This window comes from Peromyscus californicus, unplaced genomic scaffold (assembly GCF_007827085.1).
Source record: "Peromyscus californicus insignis strain IS unplaced genomic scaffold, ASM782708v3 Scaffold_13__1_contigs__length_99412109, whole genome shotgun sequence".
In the NCBI taxonomy this organism is placed as follows: Eukaryota; Metazoa; Chordata; class Mammalia; order Rodentia; family Cricetidae; genus Peromyscus; species Peromyscus californicus.
The window spans coordinates 14,512,253-14,532,385 of record NW_026294424.1 but is presented as its reverse complement, the minus strand read 5'-3'; the positions used below and the strand labels follow the sequence as shown (position 1 = coordinate 14,532,385).

General features: G+C 46.7%; 1 protein-coding gene across 14 annotated transcripts in view; it reads right to left on the bottom strand.

The window, feature by feature from the left end:
- Ikzf1 (IKAROS family zinc finger 1) overlaps positions 1-20,133 on the bottom strand; it is a 94,398-nt gene that overhangs the window by 31,250 nt on the left and 43,015 nt on the right. For 6 of the 14 annotated variants that reach the window (XM_052734510.1, XM_052734511.1, XM_052734516.1 and 3 more), the window contains exon 4: positions 6,550-6,609. The exons of the other annotated variants lie outside the window; for them this stretch is intronic. In XM_052734510.1, the coding sequence (XP_052590470.1) occupies positions 6,550-6,609 (60 nt within the window). The remainder of the gene's footprint in view (positions 1-6,549; positions 6,610-20,133) is intronic. 14 annotated transcript variants of the gene reach the window in all.

Here is a 20,133-nt window from a genome sequence, read left to right as displayed (position 1 = left end):
ATCTACGTGGCAAGAGAGGAGAGGTTTGCTGTTCACACCATGGTGCATAATGACACCGAGCTCTGGAGTATCAGAAGTCTTATGTATCTTCTGGGGGTAGATTCAAATTCACCAGTGTCTGTACCCACCTTGCTATGGTTTGGGTAAATACTTCCCCAAGGCTCATACATACTTTAAAGGCTTGGTTCCCAGGGTGAGGACCTGCTCTGAGGCAGGACTTAGTGGGAGGTCCTTAGATGGCTGGTGGCTTCCCCTCAGAAAGGACCATGGGACTCCATTCTCCCAATGCTTGCTGTATAATTGACTCTGACACAGGCTCCTTATCACCACAGGCTGTTCTCACCAAAGTCCCCCCACCTTGGCCTGGAACCCCCAGAGTGAGAACTAAGTACAAATTTCTCTATAAACTCCTTGTCTTGGGTATTTCACTTAGTCATACAAAAGTGTTCTATCAGACAAGGAAGACAGGCCTAGGCTCTGTCTCGGCTCTGGCTCTGGGCTCTGTCTAGCCACATAATGCCTTGGGTTAGTTATGGAGCAAGAAGACCCTTACCAGACGCAGACACCACACTCAACTTCTCATCCTCTAGATGTACAAGCTAAATTAACTTCTATTCCTTATATGTTACCTAGCCTCTGGAACTTTTGTTATAATGACAGACCACAGACTCCATCAAACGGGCTCTCTTGGGAGCATGATAAAGCTACAAAAAAAAAAAAAAATCTCAATCTCTGGTTATTTTGCAATTATTCACCTTCCCCTTTCCCCTGAAGTGAGATCAGGTAGTTAAAGACTCCCTGGAACATATCACAGCTTGTGGTGGTAAGTCCTCCCGCCATGACAGCTAAGACACAGGGGCTCATCAAAGTGTATAAACCGGAAGAACCCATAGCTGGACAAAGGCCACCCTGCAGAAGACACACGTTGGGATGATGCCCTTAGCATATTTCTGGCCCGGCTGGATTCCATGAAGGTAAAGGAGGCTAGTCGAAGGGAAGTGACCCTGTTTTCCCCAGGACACTGCACACAGGGCACAGAAGCACATGCCAGTCATAAGCAGTTTTCTGCCTGAATAAAAACAGTAGAGTTCCTGTGCAATCCTCTGGGGAACTCCGTGGCACATGTCACTAATGCCTATGTGGGTGCTTCCCAGAGAAGGTCAGGATGGCAGTGTGCATGGGCGGTGACCTTCAGGCTTCCAGGAAGAGCTCTACTCCAGCAGGCTCCTCAGGAGGGGGAGAGGAGAGCCAGGGAGGAAGCAGGTGAAGAGTCACGTGATGGATGCTGCTGGATAGGCCACCGGCTTCCTCAAAGCCACCGAGGGCCCACCTTAGCGTGACTAGGGCAGCTGAAGGTAAGGCTTTGGTTTTTCTACCCTACAAGATGGCGCTGCCACCAGCTGTGATGGGACCAAAAGAGAAAGGCAGCTCAAAAGGCGTGAGAGTTCTTCACAAGTTGTCCTGCAATCAGTGTGGGCACCAGATACAATCTGGGGAAGAAATGTGTGGGGAAGAAATAGATGGATGGCTACTAAGGACATATAGCAAGAATTTCAAACTTACTTGATCTGATTTATAGTGGAGTGGTAATACTTTCAATTATATATGCACATATATTATTCAATATATATAATTCATATATACAATATGTAATTATATATATAATTGTGTGCGTAGTGTATGTGTGTGTGAGAGAGAGAGAGGGAAAGAGAGAGAGATCCATAGTATGGGAAGTATCATAATTAGAATGTTTTTAACATCAGAAAGATTGTGTTTCTGAGAAAGAAGATTCAGTGTCTGTAGATGCCTGCGGGTGTGGCCAAGGACCATAAGTCATGGAAACAAGGCAGAGGCTCACAACAGGCCCTACATATGTTCTGGCATAAGAGTTCCATGGCAACCGCTGAGTGCTGTAGCTCTGGAGGCTTGGTGGTTGTGAGGAGGACATTGCTGGCCGTGTTCTGAGTTGGAAAGTCTGTGATGGTTAAGGGAGACTGTGTGGCCAGAGAGAAGAAAGAGGCTTTGGTGAGACACAAGTTACACCATCAGCATGAGGAATTTAAGATTCCTGCAGTGCGGGGGTGTTTCCTACACAAAGGTGGGGAAGGCCCTCATATCTCCGAGGATAAACGCAAAGCAGGTGCTAGCTAAGTCGGAGAAATCTGGCAGATTTCTGCCTGGCCCAAAAGGCTGTCCATGGAAATGGGGGACTCCGTTTAGAACTAGTCAGCTGTGATGGTCCTTCAGTGAAATGCTGCAGTCTCTCTGAATATAAAGAATAGACTTTTAACTATTCTGTAAACTCTATCCCTACTCCACTACTTGGAACAACGAGGAACTTGATAAAGTGCTGTATTGATGTGATTAAATATAGATCACAAATGAAGTTCTGTGAGTGTTTTCTCCAGAAGGCTCTGGGTTAGCCTGCCCCATGCTCTTCCAGCAACTGACAGAGTGGACGAGGCCTGGTTTGAGTGTTTCCCAAATGTGGCTCATATTAACATGGATATTTTCGAGCCCCTAGTAAAAGCTACTTTGTTACTTAGATGCTACTCACAAGGGGGAAACATGAAAGTCTCCTCATTGTGTCTTTTAGAGATATACCACCGGCAGCCCAGTGACCCTGTTTCCTAAGAGAATGCTCCCCAAGTGTGCCAAGTTCCCTAGCATTTAGGAAAAGGTTAGAATCAGTCCTGAGAAGCCAAGGAACTCAGGCCAGCAGGAGCCCAGAGGCCTGGCTTCTTCGCCAAGTGTGCCGTACCCTTGTGAATAATTGAACATTTTTAATGCAGAGGTGTAACGCGCCCTGGCAGCTCTGCCTTACAGATGTTACGCTGCGTTCACTGTCATTCCTCTCTCAGAACTCATCTTCAGAGTTACCGGACACATAGAGTTTTAGAACTCAGAATGTGATTTTTATATTGGAAAAAAATTCTCAAGTTGTCCTTTCACCTTGGGTTTGGACCGTGCAAATGAAATGTTCAACATTTTAAGTGGAGAATGGGATAGAGATAGTTAGCAAAATCCAACGGGATAAAAATGTTTAAGGTATGTTTCTATTTATCTGTGGTAATTAAGTGAAGATTGGAGATGCCCGTGTATGTGCAGATCAATGTTTGTGTGTGTGTGGTGCACATCCATAATGCTAGCACTTGGGAGGCAGAGGCAAGGGGGGTTCAGAGTCCCGGGGAGCTTGAAGTAGCCTGAGCTACATGACACCTTGTTTCAGAAAACAAAATAAAACAAATTGTGAGCATTACCTAGACCAATTTCTATAACTTAATACCAGTTAAAATAATAGGGTTTCTATCTGATCAAGAATATTTTTTAGAAATAATCATATTTGATGTTTAGGCTTTCAAGTATAAGGAAGTCAGAGATAAGAGATATACAGAGAAAAGCTGAAAATTATATAAAAGAAGCAGTTTCAAGCATATTTTATTTATAGCTAAAAGAATCCTGTACAATAAAACAACCTCTGGAGGCATCATGATCCCTGACTTCAAGCTCTACTATAGAGCTATAGTAATAAAAACAGCTTGGTACTGCATAAAAACCAGCATGTGGACCAATGGAATCAAACTGAAGACCCTGACATTAATCCACACATGTATGAACACCTGATTTTTGACAAAGAAGCCAAAACTGTACAATGGAAGAAAGAAAGCATCTTCAACAAATGATGCTGGCATAACTGGATGTCAACATGTAGAAGATTGCAAATAGATCCATATCTGTCACTGTGCACAAAACTTAAGTCTAAGTGGATCAAAGACCTCAACATAAATCCAGTTAATCTGAACCTGATAGAAGAAAAAGTAGGAAGTAGTCTTGAACACATTGGCACTGGAGATCACTTCCTAAATATAACACCAGTAGCACAGACACTGAGAGCAACAATTAATAAATGGGACCTCTTGAAACTGAGAACTTTTTGTAGGGCAAAGGACACAGTAAATAAGGCAAAATGATAGTCTACAGAATGAGAAAAGATCTTCATCAACCCCACATCTGACAGAGGGCTGATCTCCTAACTGTCATCTTGGAGCCCTCACCCAGTGACTGATGGAAGCAGATGCAGAGATCCATGGCGGGGGGTGCCAGGCCGAGCTCCAGGAGTCCAATTGATGAGAGAGCAAGGGATATTGAGATCATGATGGGAAAATGTACAGAGACAACTAGCCACACTGGTAGAAACACATGAACTGTGGACCAATAGCTGAGGAGGCCCCATGGTACTAGGCTAGGCTCTCTGGACAGGCAAGAAAGTTGTTTAGCTTGAACTGTTTAGGAGGCCCCCAGGCAGTGGGATCAGGACCCATCCCTGGTGCATGAGTTGGCTTTTTGGAGCCTAGTGCCTATGGTGGGACACCTTGCAGCAGCCTTGGCACAGGGAGGAGGGGCCTGGACCTGCCTCAGCTGAATGTACCAGGCTCTGCTGACTCCCCATGGGAGACCTTGCCTTGGAGGAGGTGGAAATTGGGGGGTGGGTTGAGGGGGAAGGCTGAGAGGGCGGGAGAAGGGAGGAGAGGGGAATCTGTGGTTGGTATGTAAAATGAATAGAAAATCTCTTAATAATAATAATAATAATAATAATAATAATAATAATAATAATAATAAATGAGAGAAAAAAGAAGCAGCTTCAAGCATGTTTTTATTTCTATCAGATATCTAGGGACCCAAAGTGGGATAAAGATGGCAGAGGAGGCAAAAGGTTATTTTAACTTCAAGAAGGGAGGTGCCTGGGAGCCTGTGGGTCAATTCTCCAGCATGACCACAAGGTGGCGATATTGGCCCAGAACAGTTTGGTTGCTGTTGGGTGGAGACTTGAGGATCAACCATCCGTTTGTTCCAGAAAGATACTTACAACTTAGAGATACTGAGAGGACAAGGGGAAGAAAAAGAGACAGTACTACTATGAACTCATTTTTATAAGTATATAGACATGAAATACATGAAAACATCTACTATGTCTCAGAAAATCTGCCACTGTCATTTGTACATCCAGCACTTTCCCATCTGCTGGACATTGGGCTACGCTGGGCTTCGCCCTTTCCTCAGGTTTAATGACAACATGTCTTAGAATGTGCTGTCTTACTATTGTGAGCAACCAACTTATCAAAACATTCCAAAAAAAATGTGATAGGTTGTCTCACGCTTAACATGAGTTCCTGCCCTGACACATTCACGTCTACTCACATATAAAAAATATTCATGTGTGCACACATGCCTTCACTGAAGAAATAAACCTGAAGCTCCCATCTTCAAGCTGAACTGAAGAAATATTAGTAGGAGGAACATCTCAATAAGCTTCCTATATTCTGGGAGGGTAAGTTCATCCAGTCTCTGACCTTAAGCACAGGTAGATGGATACTGCCAAATCCTACGCTCCCCAAATAGCATCCACAAACAGGACATCAGACACCCAACCTTACTGTTACTGACACTTCATAGTAAAAATATAGTTGTAATAGTACAATGTCAACAAGCCGCTCTAAGGGTGTGCTTTGGTGGTAGAACGCTTACTGGGGTTTGACCCGAAGCACTATGCACACACAAATTTCTGCTCAAAGTGGTGTCCACACAGTCTGTTTTCTGGTGCTGTTTCACAATACTAAAAAATTATTGATACAATGCCTGGAAGACTGAAAACCTAATGGGCTTTACAACTTGTAACATTTTTTTTTTATTAATTTCACTTGTATTAAAAAAAAAGGCCTTCTCTATTCTTGAAACTATTCCTTATGGTTGCCCAAATATAATTATCATTTTCAACTCTCAATACATTAAAAAATTAAATTACCATCTAGTTTTTGGTATAACAGCCCAGAGGAGAGCAGTTTAGCCTGCATGCGTGCTAACAGGGTGCATGCTCATGCAGTGAGCCACCACAGAAGAATGGGCTGGAAACCCATGAGTGTTTTTTTTCTTTCTTCTTCTCTGTTCTGAGGTTAGCACTCCCGAGCAAGAGAAGGAGAATGCACCCTTCCCCCCACTCCCACCCCGTCACACAAAATTGCACAATTTATCCGAAAAGATGTTGGTTTATTTGATGCTGGCAGGAAGCATGGGCCACAAAGCTGTTGATCACAGCTTTAATCCTGACCCTGCTGAGCTGACTCTTAGTGACAGACCCACTGTGACTACATTAGCTCCTTCTTCACGATCGCTTCTCTTTCATGCGCTCTACACCTCTCACTATCAAAGCCTGACTGGTGAGCCGGGCCATGGGTGTGCCCAGCTCCAGGGAGGCAGAGGCAGGAAGGTCACTGCAAACTGGAGACGAGCCTTGGCATCACAGGACATTCTAGGCCAGCCAGGGGTAATAGGGAGACCCTGTCTCACAACCAAAACCAAAACCAATCAAACAACCCCTCACCCTTCACCTCTGTACTTTATTGTATCAATGACGTGCCCGATGGTGAGTAGTTAGTGAACGGAATGGCGGCCATTTGGTGAGAGAACATGCAAATTGTGGTGTTCGTGTGATGGAACAGACCATGAAATGAACACATGCTACTGTTTTCTAGAAGCAAAGCATATACTTACGGGAGAAAGATTTGGGAATTATTGCATGAAAATCCCTAAAGCCATCAGCCCCATATGCAACTGCAATAAAGAAGGCAGAAAGAAAGCCAGGTTGTAACATCATCACAAAGTAAGAGTTCAGTGATATTCTCAAAAGCATCTTATTACGTAAAACCACTAGTTAGCCACTAACTGGATCTTCAGACAGGTAACAGAAGTCACCACTTAGAACAGGACTTCTGAACCCAAGGGTCACAGCTCAGGGTCTTATCACATTGAACTACAGTGAACAAGCTCCAAAGGGCTCAACGCTTGGAAGTATACCTTAAGACACTCTAGAGACGTGAGAACCATTCAGTAGTGCTGGTCCACAATTGCAGCCACATCGCACTATCTCCAGGCAGAATACACATCTCCACAAGAGCAGTGGTTTCCTCCTAAGTAGATTGCACCTCAAATGCTCTTATTTATTTATTTATTTATTTATTTATTTATTTATTTATTTATTTATTTTTTTATTTATTTGTGATCTTAGAAAGTATCCAGAAATAATAAAGTTTTCAATCAACATGTTGGATGGGGAAATCTGTTGCTCCAAAAGGAACTACTAGATCTTTGTAGGCATACCTTGGCAGTTGCTTTCATAAATGGCACCAAATCTCCATGTTTGTGCTCTCTTTTGCAGGCAGTTCCTGGTGAGTTCTATTTCTAAGACTTGGTATATTGTGTACATGTGTCTGTATGTGTGTATATACATGTACACACATCAGTTGGGTGTACACACACACATACACACACACACACACACACACACACACACACACCACAGTTTCTTTCTAAGAGTGGCAGTCAGAATTGTGCACACAGTGTATCTGGCTAAATTAAACTTGTTGGATCAACTACTGACTTAGCAGGAAAAAGGCTGAAGAACTCCAGGAATGAGACACACTTATCAAACTTTGCTTAGACCATCTTTTCTCAAATTCGGTTGGCCACAGACCCTTCCATTTTCCCCTTGAAAAACTACATATGTGGATAGCGCACGCGCAGCTGTGTTCACACATGTGGAGACGTCAATGTCTGATGTCTTCCTCAATTGCTCTCTAAATTATTATTACTATTATTGATAAGGCTTTTTGCTGAATTTGTAGCTTGCTGATTCAACTGCACCGGCTAGCCAGAGACCTCAGAGAATCCCCCTGGCTCTCCCCCTGCCACTGCTGGGCTACAGGTCTTGGTTACCATGCCTGGATTTTACATGGGTGCTAGGACCCAAACTCAGCTTCTCATGCATTCACAGCAAGCACTCCACCGCTGTGCTGCCTCCTCTCTTCATGAAAAACAATAAGATACTGGGATAACGTACAAACGTAGTTAAGGAGACATCGTCACATCTCTTCTGGGAAGTGATGCGTGCTTTTCACCTGTTTGTTTTGTTTCTTGGTCTAAACCGCTAGAGTTAAAGTTAACATCATGCATCCCATCAAAGACATTATAAATTAGTTGGTTGGCCAGTAAAATGGCTCAGAGGGTGAAGGCACTTTCTGCCAAGCCTGAGGACCACTTGCAGGTGTGCACCATTACTGCCCGGCCTAAAAAGATATATTTTTGAGACAGGATTATACTATGAAGCCTCAGCTGTCTTGGAACTTGCTACATAGACCAGGCTGGCCTTAAACACACAGAGATACATCCGCCTCTGCCTCCTGAGTGCTGGGATTAATGGCATCTGCCATCACTCTTGGCTGCATTGAGAAGTTTTACAAGTATTTTAATATCACAAAGTACATTTTTTAAAATCACACTTCTCTGGTAGGGATTTCTGATCACCAATTTCTTGCGATCACCACCATATAACACGCTGTAATCACCTCAGATTCTGAACCCTGTTTGACTTGCCACATCTGTGAGCATTGTGGAAAACAAGTTGACATTGCAGAGACCATACTTTTTGGTGTGCATTGGCTGTAATGAGTTGCTCCTGATGTTACACCCAAGGGGGAGGCTGAAAACTGTGAGATTTTCAGAATGAGAGAGGACACCTACTCCACTTTCAAGTCCAAGCAGGACGATGACAATCTTCTGGGGATGGCTCGGAAAAAGCTTAATTTTACATTTCACTCTTTAAGTCATGTTAAGCTTTCAGTTATAGGGAAGTCTTTAGTCTACTTTTAACACGTCTACAGTTCACAGTGACCTTGGCATTCCTTACAGAGCTAAAGATGTGGTTGAGTCAACATGAGTGACAGGGCTGTGAAGGGCACTCACTAGGTCTCCACAGACACCGTAGGTGTCCTTCAACAGGAGTGTTGGGTGGAGCCAGGTGCAGGTCCTCTTCGAGAACCTATACACTTTATAGATGGATACACTCATTCTTAAGCCTCCCTGTTGGCTAGGTGGCTCAGGGTGTTCTCATGGGAAGAGGACACTCACTGGCTGACATCACTCAGAGAAGATGCTGTGGCTCCAGCCTCTCAAAGACATGGCTGAAACACAAAGAAGCTGCATGTCCTGGCTACGGACACAGAGCAGAGGAGTGCTGGTGCACGGTCTGACTCCTACTCAAGTGACTTCCACCGCTCACCCAGATGCAGGGTCAGGACAGCTGCGAGGCTGTCACACCAACTCTTCCTGTTCAGACTTCGAGGGTTCTGCTGTGTGGCCTAGGATGTCCTGAACGGCTGCAGGTCTGCAAGTGTGGAAAGAGCAGGCAGCAGCACTATACTGGGACCCAGGGAACAGAATGTACCCAGGCTTCCTTCTGCTTGCCACTCCTCTGCCTTCCAGATCCTGGACAGTTGTCTATCTCCAAATTCACCCTTTCCCCGGGCCTGGTTTTCTTCCTACATCTCCACATGTGTCAATGAACAATGTTCTAGCTAATTCAACCCACCAGAGACCCTCCACTACTACCTGCAAAGTCCAGTGATCATCTCGGTTTTTCCGAGGAGTCTCATTGCCCCGGCTGTCCAATTACACCACACTCCACCCCACCCCCATCCACAAAGCTACCACCACAACCCCTGCCACGGCTCAGCCAAGGCTGTGGTCTGTGGCACCACCTGCCCATGCTCCCTGTTCACCATCATGCACCTGCCTGGCTTGTGTGTGCATTGTGGGCTGTGGCCTTCAGGTCCCCATCCCAACACATCTGTCCATGAGACTCAGGCCGTCATCTTACATACTGCTAAATCACATGACCATTGGATCACATATAACTTCCAGATGCCCCACCAGTCTACAGCGCTATGTGAGGGGAGAACTGGAAATCTCCTGCCAAAATTCCTCTACCACTGGCAACTGCTGTCAGAGAATCTCTTGGCAGATCACACTACTCAATAAATAAAGGAATGAACCGTAAGAAAATGTTAAAACAATCAACAAGGCAACAACCAACGCTCACAAACTACCCATGTTCGTAAATGCTGTAGTTCCCATTTAGCTCCGCACATCCTTGTCCCATAGCTAAGGCCCAGCCTCGACTGGCACGTCTTCCTGCTTAAGTGACTTTGCAGGTCTTGGATGGAGATACCCAGATCATTTCTTCCTGAGAACTGGGTTCCCCACTTTCCCAGCTCCCTGTCTTTGGTCCTCACAGGATTATGGAGTCTGCTGGGCCTGCTTGGTAATCCTAGCCTGGAGATACTTCTTCAGAAGCCTGCCTCCTACCCCTTCCCCCAGCCCCCCCACTATGGCCTTTGGTCTTCACATGAGCCTATTCCAGGTCAACGCCCAGCTCTGAAAACTCATGTGGTCTGAGCACAGGAATGCTCAGAAAGAGGCCATGACCAACTAGCACACGGTGTCCCCTTGGCAGCATGCACAGGAGGCACAGAGTACCTATGACAGGGTTGGACTAGAAAGTTCCCGACTTAATCACCACAATAGTTGGCTATTTTCAGAAATCCACTTCAACGAATTAAGAAGTGTCAGAGCACATGGCAGAAAGCATTGGGTTTCATATGCAGTTCCAGGACACATGTATATGTAGAGCCAAGTCAACAATGGGGGGGGGGCAATAATTTTTGACATTATTTTCAAACAGTGTCATGCATTACTGTGTCTACTGGCTTTCCAATCAAATGGACCCCTTGGATTCCTTTGGTTTTGGATGTCCTTGAACTCTGCAGAAAACAAAGCTGGCCATGATCTCATGGAGGAAGAGGCAGCTGACCACGACTGGGTCAGTGGAGGCATGATGCTGGGCTTTCCCTCCTGGCCGGAAAATGCATCGTGCGCTGACTATCTGGGCTCACTTTCCTTATCCCCCCAAGTGGGAATCATCCCATCTGCTGTGTCAGGCTTGTGTGCCGATTCATGATAACACTCCAAGGGCCTGGCCGTCACACTGCAGAGACGAGTAGCTAGCCTTGTGCTCAGCACAAAGCCGCAGGCTGGGAAGATAATGCCTTATCTTTTTGTCCACAAAGAATCCCACGGGCCCATGGCATTGGCTACACCCAACTACCGTTTGCCACCTTCCTCAAATGGGAACAGCAGCAGCAGGAAGACAGCTTGGCAGCCCACCCAAGACAACGGGGTCACGGAGGAGGACGTCAGGGCAAACACCATGTGTGTGTTCCAACCCCGAAATCCTTGCCGTGGCCTTCTGTGCCAATACTTGGACAGGGACTCGTCCCATCTTAGGATAACTTTGAGGTGGTCGGTCTCTGTGCTGAGGCTGTTGGGTAGATTGACATGGGGTTGTTCCCAATGGCACTCTGTCTTGCTCCCAGTCCCACCTGCCAGATTTGCTTCCAGAGCAGACAATGTAGAGAACACAATGGAAGTGGGCAGTGCCGTCCTTGTTCTTGAGGTGGCACACCTGGATTTTACTTTCAGTGCTGAGGGCAGAACCCAGAGCCTTGAAGATGTGAGGCAAGTACCCTCCCTGTAAATTACCCTCCAACCCCTGTCCTATTTTTGTTTATATTTGATTAATGCAGTATTACATCGTCACAGTGAACAAATTAGGCTAGACAACGCACCCGCTGATAAAAACAATGTTGATAAAACAAGAAAGAGAGAGATGGATTCCGAGCTCCCTCTAGAGAAGGAAAGAGCGAGCAGAGAGTGAAAATGTTTGTTCTATGAATATTTACAGGAGCATCTACAAGTCATCATGAGGTACCATTTGTGGTCTCCCCCATGTTCTCTCCCCCTCTTCTTATGCACACAGTCCATGTCAGCTAGGCCAGGGGCCTGTGTCTCACAGACTCATGATTTGGAAGGTTGAATATGGTGGGCTGAAAAAAAAAAAAAAGCTTAGAGATATTTTACGAATGTTTTAAGTTTCATGCTTTTTCTGTTTTCTTTTCTTTCTTTCTTTTTTTTTTTTTTTGGTTTTTGAGACAGGGTTTCTCCGTGTAGTTTTGGTGCCTGTCCTGGATCTCACTCTGTAGACCAGGCTGGCCTCGAACTCACAGAGATCTATCTGCCTGGCTCTGCTTCCCAAGTGCTGGGATTAAAGGTGTGTACCACCGCTGCCCAGCTCTGTATTTTTTTTAAAGTCTTACATTTTAAGCAAAAACATTACTTGTTTAGTTGTGTGGTACTAGTGTGCGGAAGTGGCATGAGGGCATTCAAGAAGAACATGTGAGCAAGAGAAAATTAAAACAATAACGAAAGCTTTTAAAAAAGATGTATTTATTTTTACATGCATTGGTGTTTTGTCTGTATGCTTGTCTGTGAGAGGGTGCCAGATTCCCTGGAACTGGAGTTACGGACAGTTGTGAGCTGCCATGTGGGCACTGGGAATTGAACCCAGGTCCTTTGGAAGGACAGCCAGTGCTCTTAACCACTGAGCCACCTCTCCAGCTCCAATAGTGAAAGCTTTAAGAACAGAGGAAAGGCGTATTCTGAGGAGTAAGGTGAACACAGTGAAGGCAGAAGAAGGACAATTGTTAGGAAGGTGCTTGTCTTGTGTCCCACAGTAGGGAGACAGCATTTGAGGTCTCGTATCTGAGTTAAAAGTCGAGATATTTATTTCCCATTTCATCTGAAGTTCTGTGTAGTGAGAGACATCTTTGCTAGACTGCCTGAGCCAGTATGCTGAGGAACCTTGTATGTGGGGAGACTTGCTGGATAACTAGGCCACACATCAGAGCACTAATTACAGATGGCGGCAGGAGGGACACCAGGAGGTTTCTGTGGTTATCTTCCAACACCCAGGCTCTGGAAGGGCTGGGCAGACATAGCCAGAGGCACCCGCCACAAGGTACCGGAGTGTCTGTGTTCACCAGAAAAGTGGAGAGGCAGGGGAGGGAGGCAGCCTCGAAGGGTCACACATGACAAGCCTAGTCACTATGGGAGTGCTGAGGTATGGGCCAGCTAACGAGAATTTCCATCCACTGCAGGTATGGGCCGAGGAAAGAGGTTACACATGGGCAGTAGACTGGCCTTCCCAGCAACCCACTTCCAAGAGCAACACGTTGAACCGTCCGCTAGTGCCAACAACCAGTTGGCAAAATGTAGGACTGTAAACATGTGGACTGCTCCACTTGAGCTGGCTTCCTAAATATAGCTCAGAAGTGTACGGCTCTCACATTGGCGAGGTGTAGGATAAGGCAGTCCATAAAAATGAGGGGGGGGGCACATGCAAAGTAAAGCTGAGACTCTAAGCCTCCAAAGAGCTCAGGAGAAGAGGACACCAAATGGGTTACCTCCTTGTGGGCTCTGCTTACATTCATGGCCATTCCCTCCCATCCCCAGAACTGGCGTTGTGTCAGCCCCAAAGATCCCAGAAGCCTAGGTCCAGCTTCAGGGAGGCCAGAGATAATGTAATCTCTCCCGGGACACACAGAGGGTGGATCCTCTGCTGTCCCTCCCTTCCAGAAGCCCAACGGGTCCCTGTCAGAATTCCAAGCAAAGAGTGACTCAGCAAAGAAGGCGGAGTGATGGGAAGGATGGCTGTCACTCTGTAGCCCTCTGGGCCACTGGCCCAGGTGTTAGCTTGCAGGTTGTGCCTTTGGGTGGACGCTTGTCTGTGGAAAGGTACTTCTGCACACCCAGGTTGAGGAATTAGCAGGCTTCTGACAATTCTACACACTGCAGGAAGCAATGAAGCCCTAATTCTGCTTTGGTTATTTCTCCATGTGTTCCTCCCAGGAAGCCTGTTTCTCAGGTACCACCAGCTCAGTGAGGAGTGGAAAGGATATCTGTAAGAGCTGACCGCGTGCACAGGGAATTGAGCCTGGGGTCAGTGGCTGGGATGCAAGCATGCTCTTGGGGATGGCTATACCTGGCCTGGTGCACTAGAGTTGTGTATATACAGGAGTTGTTGCAGGTGTGCATTCACTACGTCAGTGTGGCACGTGAAGACCACAGAGGCAGCTCAGTTAGTGGCTGAGTATCCATATTTACAGGGACATTTCCATACAGGGTGACAGCAATACAGATACAGAGACCCATCACCCCTGTTCTGAACATGAGATCAGCTTACCCCCACTTTGAGACACATTCCCCAGAATTCTAGCTCTGGGACACAGGACCCTGAAGCTCTTCAGGAGATGAACTGGGCCTCTGCAATATTTAGAAGTCAAAGTGAACTCATACCCCTTCTCTCTCTTAACAGGAACAGGCCTATAGAGTAGTGGTTCTCAACACGTGGGTCTAGACCCCTTTGAGGTTGAAAGGCCCTTTCATAGCAGTCACAGATCAGACCTCCTGCATATCAGATATATTTACATTACAAGTCATTACAGTAGCAAAATTACAGCTATAAAGTAGCAATGAAAATAATTTTATGGTTGGGGGGTCCCCACAACACGAGGAACTGGGAAGGTGGAGAACCACTACTATAGAGGGTTCTGGCCAAGGGACTGGAGCTGGTGGCACAATTCCATGAGGGTTGTTAACTCACACGATGAGAAGACAGGGCACACGGAGGGTTCAAACCCTTTACCAACTAGGGGCAACCTTCAGCATAACTAAGCCTTTGCATTACATGGTTCTTTTTGTAGGGAGGTCTTTCAGGCTTCCTCCATTGTCTTATTTTCCTTCCTCTCCTCTCTTTATTTCTCTTCTAGTCTCCCCTTATAAGAACTTAGCATGACAAATGCTAACCACATATTCTAGCTTGTTTGGCCATCCCAGCAAAGCTCTCCGGTGTTAGCCATGAACATGGTCTTAGCGCCTGGCCTCCAAGCTTGGGAAACTGCTATGGAAATGGGCCCACAGAGGCAAGTACTATTCAGGCCCCATCTGTACCTCATCATTTCTGTGGGACTGAAGAGCCACAAGACTTCACCAAGCTGCAGCTTTCTCTCAAGGAAACCCAGAAAAATGCCTGTCTCTTGGCTCCACACAGTCTGAGACACCAGAGAAGACACCTGGCCCTCAGGAAATGCTGGCTACCCTTTGGTTCAGGTGCCAGTACCTTTCTCTGAGCTCAGCTCATTACTCAGAAACTCCTAGGTTACTGGTACTTTCATCAAAATGTCACATCTCTTGGGAAGAACCTTCAAATACCACATGTTTTTCCTAGTAGGGACCAGCAGTTTCTTATGATCAGGGCATCTCAAAAAGTCCTGTCCTTCTTATCATTAGCATTTCTTTGAAATGAGAGACTTTCTTTCTTCCTTTCCTGTTTTTCTCCTTTTATGATTCAGTAGCATTTATTGGGAAATGTATAGAAATGAGTAGTTCAAGTCATGTGTTCTTCCCAGTTAAAAATCAGATACATTATGCACGTAATATCGAGGTCAAGGCCACTGGCTCCCCCACAGTCCTCATAGAAGCCTGTGAGCTTTCTCTAGGTGAGGGAGCTGTGTTGAGCATCTACTGTGGATTTACTTCTTTAATCCTTGAGGCAACCCTTAGGAAAATAACTCCCCCCCCCCCCCCCCCCGTGCATTTACCAGAGAGAGAAGTAAGACTCAGAGACAACAGAGCTGCCCAAGGTCACCAGTGAGACTCAGCCCAAGTTCATGGGACCTCGAAACCCATTCCTCCCAGATTACTCCCTAAGTCCTGAAATTGGTTTTTTATAAATTTTCTGCTTCTAGTAGTTTATGAAACAAGCCCTTTCCAATAAGCCAAACGTCACTGGAGGAATGCAGGTGTTCCAGAAGTATGCTCATAACTCCCAGGGGGTCACTTGAGACCTTGCAAGAGGAAGATGTGTCTCTGCCTCCAGAATTTTTAGCTTGGCAGCACTACAGGAATATAGCAAACGCACCACCCACTGCCCAAGAGCCACCATGGAGCACCAGCTGAAATGGACCTTGGGCCCTGGTTTCCTAGGGGGCTTGTCAGAAATCATGAAAGGTAACTCAAGCCAAGGAGAAACTGGTAGCGGCCATGGAAGTGATCTTCTGCCTGCTCAGAGTTATGGAGACAGTGTTCTTTGATTCAGGGGTGGAGGGATGGGAGGCTGGGAGCCATCCTAGGGCCTCTGGAAGCTGGAGTTCACAGGCAACAAGAACTGTACAAGATCTGCCTGAGATGCTTGTTCAGTGGGTCACATAGGAACTGGCTTGGGGATGGAGAAGTCTCGGAGGAAGGAGGAGACCATCACACCCCACAGGCAGAAATAGGGAAGTTGGGAGCCAACAGGCATTTTGGAGGAAAAGCAGGATTATGAGGCAATGATTGAGAGGTCCTGCCCCCCCGAGGCAGATGCGTGAACCCCAACTGCCATCTTGGAAAGGTATGGAATGGCCTACTTTGGCTACCACACTTCTGGGATGGCAGCTATGCATCAGGAAGCCCGGGGCTTCCAGAGCCAGACTTTGCTATTCTGTCCTTATCCCTCTCTGCCTCTCCTACCCCATCAACATCACTATCCCCAGGAGGTAGGGCTATGCTCAGTGATTGTGACACTGTGCTGTGTGTCATATTGTAACTGGGTTTCCACATCCTCCTGACCGTATGGTAAGAGCTCGAGAAGAGGAAGGAGGGTGCATATTGAAATATAGGAATACAGGAAAAGAGGAAGCTGCCCAAGACACCAGCCCAACTGAAATCAAAGAATTATGGAGAACTGACAGAAAGGGAAGTAAGAATAGGGAATCATACCAGGGGCTTAGCAGAGAGCTCGGGGACACACACAATACACAGACACGCATACAGACACACGATTCCAGGTACAGACCCAGACAAATACTGGCACGCACCACCTACATATTCAGACACAAGGAGATTCAGACATAGATATAGATACAGGCACAGGAAAACAATATACCTAACACACACACACACACACACACACACACACACACACACACACACACACTGAATAGGCATGTATGCACAAGCTTGTACAACAAACATGCCATTAGACATGTGCAGATGCAAAAATACAAGACACATGTACACATATATGTATGCTCACACACAGGCATGTGCACACACACCCCCCACACACAACCTTTCTTGAACGTAAAGTGAGAGTTTGAGCTCTCCATTCCTGGTCTCCATAGAAGTGTCTCACGACCACCTTAGTCTTGCTGGCTGGGAGGAAACGCTCATCTGTGCCGGGCATACCTGCCTCTACCTGCCAATCAATCCTAAACTCTAGGAACTTGTGATTCTTCAAGTAGACCACGCAAGCATCTTTCTCTTGTATTTAGAAAACCAGAGTAAAAACCACAATAAGATTTTCTTACATTATAATAAAAATCCAGTGTTGGGGCTGGGACAAAAGCAAGCAAGCAAGCAACAACAAAAATAGACTAAAGAAACAGAAAACCTAGGTATGTTTAGAAGGGCACATTTAGATACCTCTAGAACTCACTCTTTGAGGAGAACAGACAAAAAGAGAATATCCCAGAAAAATGAGAACAAAATTACAAATCAACACGTTTGTCTGTGGCGTTCTGTTTGTAGAGATAATCAGCAATGCCCAGTTGGGTCAAAGGCATCCCCCAGTGGAGTGTGGACACCACTTAGAAAAAAGTCCTTATCTAACATGGCCACAGGCTTGCAGCAGAGCTGGCAGAGCCCACTGAGGAGGTTGGAAAACAGCCTGATGCAAATGGAAAGTTCCCTTTACCAGTCAGGGGTTAAAGTTCACACGCTGCTGTCCTACAGGGTCCCTGAAGTCACTGTTCCAGAGAAGCATCAGCTACCCCAGAGCCACGGTCGGTCTAACAACAAACTGATGCTCACGGAGACTTTCTATCAGACCAGTGGCTCTGATGATTGTTTCTGTTGATTTATTGTCTTGTAATCTAGCATCTGAAACTTTGTAGGGACTCTCCACAAGAAAGCCGTAGGCCAACTGAGAAACATTCAGAAGCTCCAGCCTCGGCCTCAGCTTAAGGCAGTGGGCAATGCGTACATGTCTGTGTGGTTTTGTGTGTCTGCCCCGGGGAGGCCATGCACCCAGTGGGTGAGGGCTCTCCTTGCTCCGAGCATTGTTCTTACAAGACATTCCTGCTAGACACCACCATGTTCAGCCCTTCGCCAGGTCCCAGAACATACACTAGACAAGGGTCCCCTCCACCTGTGTGGGACAGGTGTATTTGTGAGTGGGAGGGAACATTCAGATACCTCAGTCCTTCCCCGGAAAATGGAGGCCGGGGAAGATTTGCCTAACGGAGCCTGAGGGACTGGGCTATGCAGAAGAGGGGCCCAAGACCCACTGAGTCCACCTTCCGGAGAAACCCAGGCCCATTCCCTACGTCTCAAGGCTTCTGATGGGCACTCTCCTGGTCAGATGCTCTGGATGGCATTTTCTCTGTGTCAGGTATCTCCACCATCATAGTTTTGATGTTAGAGTATACACTGAATCCAGCAATGCCAGGTAAAAGAGCAGAAATGCTAGAGACTGTGTAAGAAATGTGTGCCCGGATGTTTCTGCCATTCCATCTCCCCCCGTAAGTTCTGATAAGTATTTTCATTTCTAAGCATTGCTTTTTTTTTTTTTTTTGTACTGTGTATAAGACGCACGTGGTGTAAAGGTAGCTGCCTGGGGTGCTGTGTCTCCTGCTTTTTTGGGACCTCCCAGGCCACACTCAGAATAAGCAGCTCCATGTCATCACCTCAAGCCCGGCATCCACTTTCTGGATGCATCAGACTGTGGAAAGGGCTGTGCTCACACACATACAGGTAGGGAAAGGAGGCTGCCCACCTCTGCCATGCCACCCTGAGGGTAAGGGTAAAGAAGCCAGGTAACCCAGAGCAGTGGCTGACACACCCCCTTTACACTGGTTTTCTCTCCATCCTCTTCCCTTAGGTCCCCAGGACCACCAGCTGCTCACAGCCCAAGAGAGCTGAGAAACATGTTCCTCAAACACACAAAAGGTAGGCGCAGCCCTTTAACTCCCATGTGGCAGAGGGACTCAGCAGAGCCCAGGAGCCAGTGCCCTCCAGGCACAAGCACCCTCCCCATACCCTAGCTCAGCGCCAGGCTGGGCCCCAGGATAAAAGGTTCTGGGTGTAGGGTTGTTTGGGACAACAGGGCCTTCCCTGAAGAAGTCAGGCCAAAGCTGTGGAACATAGTCTGTCTTGGGTACAGAAATACTAAGAGGGTTGCTGATATTCTGTAATTAATAAATGAAATGAGAGTAATTTAGATATTGATGAAAATAATAAAAGCAATACGGTTGAAAGTTAATATTGGGGCAAAAGCCCTATCCAGTAGGCTCTTGGCCATCAGTCTGTCCCCACAGTCTCTGGGACTCCACAGACATCAGTTTAGGCAGGCGTGCTGGTTCCGCTGGCCTGGGTCTTCACCTGTGCTCTGGCATATTAACTGGATTTCCTTACTTGTGCCATTTGTTCCCTGAATGTCCCAACTGTCACGTGGGTGGCTTCACTTGTGTCACCGCATGGAATCATGTGCCATGTGGATGTTCCCCCGTGCCATGTCACAGAGATCGCTTAACCCATATCACCAGGATATCCTCACCTGTGTCCCAGGGCCACTTAACCTGTGTCACCAGGGATTGCACTAGATCGTCAGCCATGCCATGTTGTGATACCCACGGTGGCCTGGAGAGGTGGCACAGGCTGAAACAGCTTGTCATTGCAAGTGTTGGGAGAAAGGGCTGAGGTCACGAAAACCAGACCCGTCAGTCCCAGTGCCTTGGAAATTGTGGATTCACAAGCTGCAAATACCTTCTAGTGCAGATACGGACACTCTCCCTGTAGCCTGCCCCGCCCTGTAGTCCCTGGGAATCCTTTCCTTCCTTCCTTCCTTCCTTCCTTCCTTCCTTCCTTCCTTCCTTCCTTCCTCCCTCCCTCCCTTTCTTTCTTTCTCTCTCTCATTCTCTCTCTTTCTCTCTCTCCTTCCCTCCCTCCCTTCCTTTCTTTCTCTTCCTTCCTTCCTTCCTTCCTTCCTTCCTTCCTTTCTTTTTTTGGACTTGTGATTTTATGAAGAGATCTGACCGTGAAAGCAAGACCAGGACAGAGAGACACAGAGAGTCATACACCACCCATGAACGCCAGTTCGTTCTCCAACAATGAAGTTTAAACAACCTGAAAAAACTCTGAGGGGAAATGCGCATTTCGTGAAGTTTGCCAAGTTTTACACTCCGCAGTGACAAAACATCCATGTCTACGTGACTGATGCTGCCAAGCTATGTCAGGGAAGGGGTCCCAGTAAAACACACTCTTAACAAATACGAAGACGCATGTGGCCATCAGCTAAGGAGGTGGTTG